This window comes from Lathyrus oleraceus, chromosome 3 (genome assembly GCF_024323335.1).
Source record: "Lathyrus oleraceus cultivar Zhongwan6 chromosome 3, CAAS_Psat_ZW6_1.0, whole genome shotgun sequence".
In the NCBI taxonomy this organism is placed as follows: Eukaryota; Viridiplantae; Streptophyta; class Magnoliopsida; order Fabales; family Fabaceae; genus Lathyrus; species Lathyrus oleraceus.
Genome location: NC_066581.1, coordinates 518,162,226 through 518,173,495, shown reverse-complemented (window position 1 = coordinate 518,173,495; position 11,270 = coordinate 518,162,226). Strand labels below are relative to the sequence as shown.

General features: G+C 29.2%; 1 protein-coding gene across 1 annotated transcript; it reads right to left on the bottom strand.

Annotated features, from left to right (window-relative positions):
- Positions 1-7,253: 7,253 nt before the first annotated feature.
- LOC127128573 (transcription factor MYB16) lies at positions 7,254-10,097 on the bottom strand. The gene is made up of 3 exons (XM_051057925.1): positions 9,831-10,097; positions 9,598-9,727; positions 7,254-8,204 (listed from the first exon to the last, which is right to left on the bottom strand). The coding sequence occupies exons 1-3, from the start codon at positions 9,961-9,963 to the stop codon at positions 7,511-7,513; spliced, it is 957 nt and encodes a 318-aa protein (XP_050913882.1). The 5' UTR covers positions 9,964-10,097; the 3' UTR covers positions 7,254-7,510.
- Positions 10,098-11,270: the final 1,173 nt, after the last annotated feature.

Sequence of the window (11,270 nt, the reverse complement as noted above, 5' to 3'; positions counted from 1 at the left end):
TCGATTTGTACTATGTACTATTTGATCACGTTCCTATTTGATCTTATCTTCAGATTCACAGGCTTCTGATGAAAGATGATTGAAGCATGAAGTGAAGAAATAGAGAGCTGGATTCAGAAATTTCAAAACCTTGACAACGTCAGTAGTCTGGCTTGAGTTCTTAATTGTCTTCAGAATCTTCAGAGTCATCAGAAACTTCAGTTAGAACCTTGATAACTTAAATCGTCTGTCTTGAGATCTTCAGAATCTTCATCTACATAACACAACTTCAGAAGCTTGCAATTATTCAGAAGCTTGTTGATCAGAGTCACGTCCAGAAGTAAAACAACTGAGAAAAGATTGCAACATCAACATAGTGTCTCCTTAGAAGCTTCTGATGGATGAGATAATGCAGAAGCAGAAAGAACATTGCAGCAACAATATTGACGTCTTTCAGAACTTCTAATTGCAATGCAAAAGCGAATTTGGAACGCAAAGTTCAGAAACTGATGATGTTGCACATCATGTTGTAGTGAATAATAAACCATTAGGGTACCAAAATTGTTCTAACACAAATACAACATTGTTATCATCAAAACTCAAGGTATAGATGCAAAACCAAATCTTGTTCTAACACCAACAACTCTATTTTTTGAAATTCAAAAGCTGGTAATTGATTACCAGAAATCAATAATCGATTACTGCTGTAACATTTCCAAAAATTCTTTGTTTTAATGCATGAAAACATTTGCTCTTCAATTCTTTTCAAGATGTATGCATATGAGAAGATTAATATGAAGTAGAAGAGATGTTTTTTGAGCATTCTAAAAGATATCATACATTTAATTGAAAATTATACCTTGAATTGATCTTAGTCCTTGATTTCCATTGGTAGTCTTAACGTAAATCCTTGAGTATTTAAATGAAACTTTTAAGATCCTTTTTCTTCTTCTTTGACATGCATTGTCTTAATCAAAACTAAGTTGTATGGAGAAGTATTTCTTCATAGAAAGTTGTTGCATAAGTTCTTTGGTATGCTGGTAAGACTCTCAAGTAGGTGGAGAAAATGGATGTACCTACAATGCCAGTACTTCAACACTCAAGTCAGTGTGATCAAATATGTTTAACATACGAGAATGAATGGAATCTTACATGATTACGACAAGTGATTAGGATTATAAATGGATAGCGGTTAAAACTGGTTTCAATGGGCACACGTGTATTACGGGAGATTATTGAATTATATATGACAACTCAAATGAGCGTGTTTCTTAGTTCTGGTGCGCTGCTCCATAATGGGGGGTATAATTGTTGATTTGTTTTGAGTGAGAATATTCTAAAACAGGCCAGTCTTATTGGGTTGTCTAGTCGGCCCAAAACAAAATCGTTCGAATTCATCTTACTTTTTGAAACAATTAATTATACAGGGTTAAATTTTGATTTCACTTGTTGAACAAGTGACTTCAAACACAATAGGGATGGGGAATAATTTTGATTATGAAAAGTTATTCGAAAGCATTAAGAAAAAATTGATTTTAAAAACAAGTTTTAAACAAAAGGTATAGGAGGAAGAAATAGGCAAATGATGGACAAATAAAATAAAAGATATAAGGAAGAAAATAAATTACACCAAAATTATCATATTTCAGCCCAAAACCACGAGGCCTTCGTTCAGTTTTCAAGGATAATACATTGAGATCTAACTTTATCAACTTAGATTTTAAGAAAGGTTCAACTTGCAACATTTATATCTTACAAGTTCAAGATAAGAAGTCTCTCTTAATTTTACAATGATAAAATAATAAAAAGATCAATAATAAAAGATTCTATATAGGTGTTTATCTCTTAAGCCACAAATATATACAAGGTGAATAAAAATTATAAAGTTGAGTAAGAGAAGAAGAGAAGACTTTTTGATAGGTTTTCAGATTGGTTGTGTGTTTTAAAATGATCACCAAACAACTTCATAAAGTTTCATAAAAAATAAATAATTAAAAAAAGTGTGAAACTGGTCCATAATCAAGTATGACAAGGTTATAATCAATTATGTTAAGAAAATTTAATTTTGTTTGCTTAGATTCGCACAATAATCGAGTATGCACAACCCATAGTCGATTACTCAACAAGAGATGCCTCATAATCGATTATACACAATCCATGATCAGTTATAGGACATGATAAGTTTGATAATTGATTATATATATATATATATATATATATATATATATATATATATATATATATATATATATATATATATATATATATATATATATATATATGACCATAGTCAATTGTCCAAGCTTAAAAACTACTTTTGTCTTTTTCAAAGAAATTTTTTAAAGAGATTTTTGAAAGAGGATATTTGTATAAATATTTTTTTAGTGTAATTATTTTTTTGTCAAGTTGTCTATTGGCTTGAATTCACTATTTAAAGATGAATAAGTGAGGTGTCGCGAGCATGGACGGATGTATGTTAAGGTTGAGTGTGGATAAAGCCACACCAATTTTTTTTAAATTTTTTTACTATATATGTATGAGTAAGCTAAAAAAACCATCTTATATCACGCCTTCTCTCTTTCTCTTCACAATATATCTCTTTCTCTTACTTTTCTCTCTCATAGTATCTCACATTTTTTCTTCCTCTCAAATCTCACAATCTCTCATGCTTCTCTTTCTCTCTCATATTTGCTAATCTTTCATTTTCCCCCCAACTTTTTTAGTTGACTTGACTGTATTTATTTATGGGTGATTGAAAATCAAAGGTAAAGTGAGTATTTTAATTTTCCCTTATTCTGTTCTCCTTTTTCAGCTGAACCCTAAAACCCTTGTTTGTTAAAAAATATTTTTATCAAATTTTCATAAATGGTTTCCATTATAATCAATTAGTTTTATTGTTCACTTTATAATATGAAGTACTATTTTGAATAGTTTCATTGTTTAGTTCATAGAATGAAGAAATGTTTTCTTGTGCTTTCTAGAGACAAAACTACTTCTCCGGCTAATCTAGAAGCATCGAAAACTCAACATCCAACTCCAAGTGAGAGTATTGAAATTGTTGATTATAAATTGTTGAAAACGGATCCAAGAATTAGGCCTCCAATTTCAAGCTATCATCCTAACATCCAAAATGAGGTAAGAAAAACATATTTAAAAATAGATCTTCATCAACTTCCTCACAATTTCGTTTATCTTTGATATGATCAAGGTAAACAAAGACGACGATTTTGAAAAAATAAGTGCACACATTTGATATGATTTATAATAGGGATGCCAATTTGACTCATCCCCAATATGCACCCATAAAATTATACATAATGGGTAGAGTAAAAACTCGCAAAAATGTGTACTGACATGGACTCGGGTAATTACCCACAAAAATAAGCATGTATGAATGCAGATACGGACACCTTGGTATCCACCCCGCTCCTACCCACATAATATATATTTATGTATTTTAATTTTAATTTATATATTTTAATTTATATTATTATATAAAAATACATGTTTATCAATTTTAAAAAGTATAACAATGTTAAACCATTACTTATTTAATATAAGTATTCGTTTGTTTCAAGAATAACTCTTTTTGAAAACTTTTTAATGTTTTTATAAATTTAAAATAATATGATATTTTATAATTGATCTATTTATTTTTAATAGGAATGCGGGTAATAGATACGTGTATGAATACTTACATATCCATAGGGCGCAAATACAGGTGCTAACTTTGGCACCCAAACAGGTATGGACTCAGGTACATGGATTTTTTCACATCACGGGTATGAGGATGCGTACTATAGTACCCTGCCCAATATCCTGCCCATTGTCATCCCTAATTTATAAGCTTCTGAAATTGACTTTAGTCTTGTCGGTAGTAACTGCAAGCGTGAAACATGTTTTTTCATCTATGAAGTTTGTGAAGAGTCATCTATGTAGTAAAATGAGTTATCAATAGTTAAATGACTGTCTTGCAACTTTTATAGAAAGAGATGTTCTTGGAACAATTAACAATGATGTTACTTTATCTCATTTTCAAGAAATGGATAGTAGACGAGTTTCATTTTAAATGTACTTCATTAAATAATATTATTTCTTATTTTCAGTATACTTTAATTCATACTTTCTTTCATGTTTAGACACACCAATATGTAATGTTTAGGTCTGCACATGATCGCGGGTTCTAACCCGCAAACTTCCAACTGATGTCCCTGCGTAACTATGAACTGAGTTGGCTTAATGGGACACTACTGGAGCATTAAGATCATATAGTGCTTTCTAATTCATGTATATTTAAGGATGACAATGCATAGGATTGGGCAGAGTACTATAGTATCCGTCTCCATATCCACGGTAAAAAGAATTCCCCATACCCGAGCGCACACCCGCGTGGGCATCAATGTCTACACCAGTATCCATATTCTATGGGTACCTGAGTACCCATACCCGTTTATCCGCATTTTTAATAAAAAACAATATATTATTATAATTTATCATGCATTTTAAAATTTTAACAACTTTAAAAAAAATTCACGGATGATATTGTTGAGTTAAGAAATAAATAAACATTTATATTAAAATTCATACAAGTTTAATAGTGATACATTTTATAAAATTGATAAATTAACATGTATACATAATAATAAAAATAAAAATATATAAATATATATTATGCGAGTATGAGGCGGAGTGGATACTAAGATACCCGTACACGCATCCGTACCCGCTTATTTTTGTTGGTAATTGCTCGTGCCCATACCCAAGGCCGACTCTGAGCAAGGACAAAACGTCCCTTAGTCCAGGGTCTCCAAATTAAGGGGACCTCATTTTATTTTAAAATAAGCAAAATGTATAGTTAATATTATATTAAATAAATTCTAAAATTAAAAATAAACATGAATTTGTCAATTGCTGAGTGGAAGCACAACAAATGTGAAATGTGGTAGTAAAGGTTATTAGTTCGATCTTCTTGAATTAATTTGTTCTAATTCCTGTTGCATCCATTTTTTTCTAATTAGTGTTGTAGGTTCGATCCTCCTAATTTCAGATTGATTGGACCGGTCTTGGATAGTGACACATGTGATTACGTTTAATTAATTAATTTTTTTAAAATTATGATCATCGTTGACATATCGGTATCGTGTACGATGTTGGTGTCGTGTACGACGTTGGAGGCGTGCATACCGCTGAAGCTCCTGCTGGTTTTGTACACATGGAAGAATGTATTTATGTGAATGTATAAATAATTTTTGTATTCTTTTTCATGAATATTTAGAATAAAGTCGTTCTTTCTTTGTTAATTTTGTCATTTCATATTAGTTTTTAGCAATTACTTGCTTTTACACATTTTGAGTCAATGTTATGAATATTTAACAGTATAATCTAACCACCTCATATTATTTTCAATTTTAATCATGTCTTATAGATTTTCATTAATACATTATATATTTTCTTGATAGTAGTCATCTATTATGTTTTTCATAGCATTTTGAATGTTTTTAACCTTTATTCCGTTGACACTAGTATTTGATATGTTATCAAGAAATATTACAAAGTATGGTAATTGTCACTTGTGACCAACTATATCAAGATTGATCATAATATTATTTTATTAGGATCAATCTTGCAGTATTCAGGTCAGAGGAGGAAATAATTATAGCTAATGTCAACGTTGACAAATAAAAGGATTTGATAGAGAAGTGAGTGCAATAAAATATTTTTATTTGACAAATACAATAATATTTTTTTAAATTGTATTTTTTTTTATTAAGGATCCATTTTTATTATTTGTCATGAACCTCTAAAAAATTAAGACTGACCCTGCCTATATACGTATCTATTTTGTGAATTTTTATCCTATCTATTATGAATAATTTTTACAAATATCCGTTAGAATGAGTTCAATTGTCATCCATATATATTTAGCGTCTAAGTCAATTGTAAAATCTATTCATTTATAGAACCACACATACCAAAGAGAAAAAGAAAATCAAAAGTGCATGATTTCTTAATTTTTTTTACAAAGATTAATGTCTCCAAAAAATTTAAACCAATAATAAAAAAAATCTAACTAAATTATGTTTCATAGAGTCTAATCCACTTAATTATTGGGAGACATCGATGTTTATGATTTGTCCCTTGACATTTATTTTTCCCATACAACTCTGCAGGAAGAAGTCAAATCCAAAAATCAAATTTGAACTCTAGCAAGAATATTCTTTAGTTAAATTTTACTTACCTCAAAATTAAACTTTAAATATCAAAAGCCTATATGAAAATATTTAAAAATTAAGAAAAAAACACTACTTCCATCTGCCTATAATAATTGACAAATTTAATATTTTGCCATATTCAAAAAAAATATATAAGTAAAAAATATTCTTATTCAATTATGATTATAATGAATATTTACCATTATTGTAAATGAGCTATAGAAAAAAATTTTAAAATAGTATTTGTAATATTAATTAATTAATATGATTAGACAAAATATAATTAATATCACCTTTAAAATTTTAAAATATCAATCATTTGGGACAACTTTTTCTTCAAATAGATCCAATATTAATTAGAATTGTTACATAAATCACCAAAGAAGAGTAAAAGAAATTTAATACAAACACGTGCAATTAATAAATGAATAAAAACATTGAAAAGTAACTTGAATGTGACATGAAACCAACAAAAATAAAAAGACCAAAGTAAATACTTCTTCTATTAGACATACAATTTTTTTACATTTTTAACATAAGAAGTTTACCAACTACTAAAAACTCACGTATTTGTCAACAAATCTAATTCAACTAATTTAGTTAATAAATATCAATATTGTTAAGTTGAATTTTATTATTTGAATTCAAATTTTAATTTTTATGATTGAATATACGAGTATATAAATTTTAATAATTAATACCGATATTATTAAGTTTGACATTATTATCAGAATTTAAACTCTAATATTAACTATTATGTGTAAATTTTTATTAGTAAAAAAAACCTTACACTTGTAATTCTTTGCACCAACTTGTCTACATAAACATAACTTCTACCCTTAAACAAATATAGTAATAAATCTAGTCAAATTCAAAACAATTTCATATCAATATTTGACCAAGCATTTAACAAACATAGATCTGTTATCTTACAGAAACTTCTAATTGAATTGTTTTCTGACACTCTCCATTCCAATGAAATTTAATACTTTATGTGAAAATCATCAACAAAACTCACTCTAGAAATCAACCATTTTATTTTCTTTTAATTTGTACTTGTCATGAAAAAATCAAAAGCTTTTAACAAGGTTTAAATAACATTCTACAATGCAATCTTCATACACAAATTCAATATTATCAATTAACAAATACTTAAAAAAAATTAACAATAAAAAAATTAGAGACAGAAAAAATATAAATGAAACTCTTATCCCATTGTCTCCGGAGTTTAGGGCTAGAGACATCAGAATTAGAATTAGAGATTAATTATATATTTTTTATCTCTAATTTTTATAGATAATTTAACATTTTATTAATTATCAGAACAACGGATCAGAAGGCGAAGAATTCACTAAATTAAGAATGTTGTTCCAGTAATTCTTGTTATCTTCGTAGAAATCACTTCCACCGCTGCCGTTGCCATTTCCATCGCAAGTATTACACTCTACGCCACTCTCCGGTGACAAACTCGGGTCATCGGAATTAGAATTATCGAGCAAGAGATTAGTGAAACCCTCCTCAGCAACATTGATCATTGACATATCATGTTGCATGGTAGAACTAAAAGCCATTGATGAACCCTCAATGGGATCTTTGAATTCTAACAAATGTGTTGAATCTTCATAACCTTTCCACTCTTTCTCACCTTCATCTTTAACATCAAGTACTTGAACCGAAGACGATGAAGCCGATGACGAAGATTGTGACGGAAAAACCGAATTATTATTACTTCCAAGTTGATGATGTTGTTGTTGCAATGAGTATTGTGAACGTAGCTTTGATTCTCTAACCAATCTTGCTTCAGCTTCAAGTCTTGCACTTTCCCATTGAGCCATGTGACTAAGATTTGCGGCATTCTTGGAATGATTATCAGAGAAAAGGGTTTCATTTTTTGGCTTGTGTGTAACTGGGTCAATTCCCATTTTTGTTAACCTTTTCTTAAGATGTGTGTTCCAATAGTTCTTAATTTCATTATCTGTTCTCTTAGGTAAATGTGTGGCTATTGATGACCACCTAAAGTATAAAAATAAAAACATTACAATAACATATATGCATGCATAAATTAAACTACTATAGTAATTTTTCTTTATGTATATTTTTTTATGTATATTAAGTTTCACTTCTTCTTTCCATCTACAATGTAATGCAACTTTAAGAGAAAAATGCGTGTATATACAATTTTACAGAGAAAATCGTCGAAACAGAAGTTATAAATATCACCTTCTCAAAATCACGGTGAAACAGAAGATATATATATATATTAACTTTTTAAAATCACATTAAAAACACCTTAAACGTGTTGCAGTAGTGATCTACAGTATTACCAAACCTACGATTATTATTATCGAATTACTCAGATCATGCTCTAGAGTCCTATATATCTAAGATTTGTAAAATTATCCGCTTTTAAGTTATTATTATTGAGTTATTCAGACCATGTTCAAAATCCTAAGTGCGAGGGATGAAGTCATATTTCATGAACTAATAATTATTTGGTTTGGTGAGGAAGAATGGAGAATTATTCTTTCCTTTTGCATTTTAGGACCACATTGAATTAAATAGGGTGTCAGGGAGTAAAATGAACATGGCTTTGAGAACAATTAAGAATGGTGTTGAAAATGTGGGTTAGAATTTTCTGTTCAAGGAAATTGAGATGCCATGGCATTTAAGAGATTTAGGACAAACAACAAGTAAGTTGTATAAAGGTAAATAAATTATGGCTTAGATAAGAAAATGTCAAATACAATTTTTTGTTTTTGTGTGAGAAAAATAATCTAATAAAATATAATGATGTAAAAAAATAGGATAAATTTTTATAGTCTGTAAAAAAAATGCATCAGATATTTTGTCAAGGTTGTGGTTGTGATGTCGTTGCAGAGACTTCAAAATTCTTTATTTTATAACTGTAATTCAAAACTGTTATCTAACGTACTTCTATCGATGATATAATGATATTAGAAAAATATAAAATAAATAAATAAAATGTAGATCTGAAAATTGAATACATGATTCTAAAATGTAGTAGTGGTTAAGGTGTAAATTTTAGTATTATTGCAAAATGTAGAAGATATAACATAATTATGACTTTAAATTGTGATGCTACAAATTTTTATATTTTATCAAAAACCAAAATATAATAATTTAAATGTAGAAGATATTGCTTAATAAGACATCAAAATTTTTATATCTTATCAAAATGGCGCAATCAAATTATAGTCGTAGAGTCATCAAACTCTTTAAATTACAGTTACGTACAACAATTTAAAACTATGATTATCGTAATTAAGATTCTATTACGAAGATCTCTAACATCTTTATATTACCACTAAAATTGTAATTGTGGACTCAAATTTTTATTTAGAAACTATACAAAATAAATAAAAATTTAAAGATGCATGTATCAAACCTGTTGCCTAAAAGTGCATGAAGTTGAATAATGGTTTGTTCTTCTTGCAAACTAAACTTCCCTCTCTTAATATCAGGCCTCAAATAATTAGTCCATCTTAGTCTACAACTCTTTCCGCATCTCTCAAGTCCTGCAAACAAATCACCAAATCAAGTTAACGGATTCGGATCCTCTGACTTTACGAAACAATCGAAAGCGAAGAACTACAAACATTTTTAACATAATTGAATTACCGGCTTTTATCGGAAGAGCGCGCCAGCTTCCATGACCATTTTCTTCAATGTAAGATAGAAGTTTTTGATCCTCCTCAGGTGTCCATGGTCCTTTCTTCAAACCAACTTTTTCACAACATGGTGATCTTCCCATTGAAAATGTGTGCTACTAAAATGGAGGAGTTGGAGAAGAAAGAGAATGGAAGAAGAATATATAATAGTTGAAGTAGTTATGTAAAAGAAATTAATGAGATCGAAAGAGAGGAATTTGTCAGCGGCATAAAAGGGATAAGAAATTAAATTTGCATTCATTGGTGTATATCATTATATAGAAAGAGAATAGTAAAAATTTAATTTAACTGCACTATAGTATAGTACACCACATTCAATACACTATGTGCATGCTGAGTCATGTTACTTCACTAATTTGGATGCTAAGACGTAGCATCGTTTTAAATTACGGTTACAATTGCGGATGCGGTTATAATCGTAAGTGTTGCGATTGTGGTTACTGATGTATATTACAGTCGTTGTGATGTAAATTTTGATTAAATTGAAAAATATTTAATGTTAAATTTTTTGTTACATAGTAAGTAAATTAAGTTTTGAAAATTTGAAAAATATATAAGCTTTGATAAAAAATAATTGAAGAAATATGGACAGAATTGTTTAACAGAGTTTCTAATACGGTAAAACATATGATTTTAAAATCACAGTACAATTATATTACGTCAATAATATTATGGTCACGATTATGATTACAGACTGTAATTTAAAATCATGGTCAGAGCTCACCAGAATTCTGGTAGGTCTCAAACATAAAAATACTTTTGCATTAAGCTATTATGTACTAACTTTTAAGGGTTGTAAATTTGTAAAAGGGAAAACATAGAGAGTTAGTACATTGATGGAGTTGAAGTGCAATAAAAATGCACTATCTTCGTTGTCTCTTTCATGTTACCCGTGGATAATTTTGAACTTATCGACAGCATTTAATTCAAGTGACACCTCACTAAGCATTTATGGCGTTGCTAGGGCCGATTTTTGATTTATGTATTCATTTTGGGGAAGACTTTTTGAGTGGTCCTCGTTTATTAATTTCTTTATTCATATACATGGTTTATATTTTACATTATTGAATGTATATGTGTGCTTTTACAATAACAATGTAAGAATTAGATTTGCATTCGTGTTAGGCATGCAAGTGTCTATTGAAGTTGTGTTGGATCTAGCAATATTGGCCCAACACCAAAGGCTAAATTTAAGACACGCTTACTTAGAGGATTGTTGAACAGGTGGATCATCAGAAAACCACATATTAGGTTTGAATCATTCGTTCATCATCAACCGTTAGATCCAACCCAATGATCTCTATTATCCCCTGATGCGCAAACTGAGAGGTGTTTTAACCGCCCATTATATATAAACTCGTTTATGCGTTGTAAGAGATACATTTTCATT

What these genes read in the sequence shown, in the direction of transcription:
- LOC127128573 (XM_051057925.1), bottom strand. Translation starts at nt 9,963, where the DNA reads ATGGGAAGATCACCATGTTGTGAAAAAGTTGGTTTGAAGAAAGGACCA. An exon ending in CGCTCTTCCGATAAAAGCCG is followed by an intron (nt 9,728 to 9,830) that starts GTAATTCAATTA and finishes ATTTGTTTGCAG; the next exon opens with GACTTGAGAGATGCGGAAAG. An exon ending in CATGCACTTTTAGGCAACAG is followed by an intron (nt 8,205 to 9,597) that starts GTTTGATACATG and finishes TTTATACTTTAG; the next exon opens with GTGGTCATCAATAGCCACAC.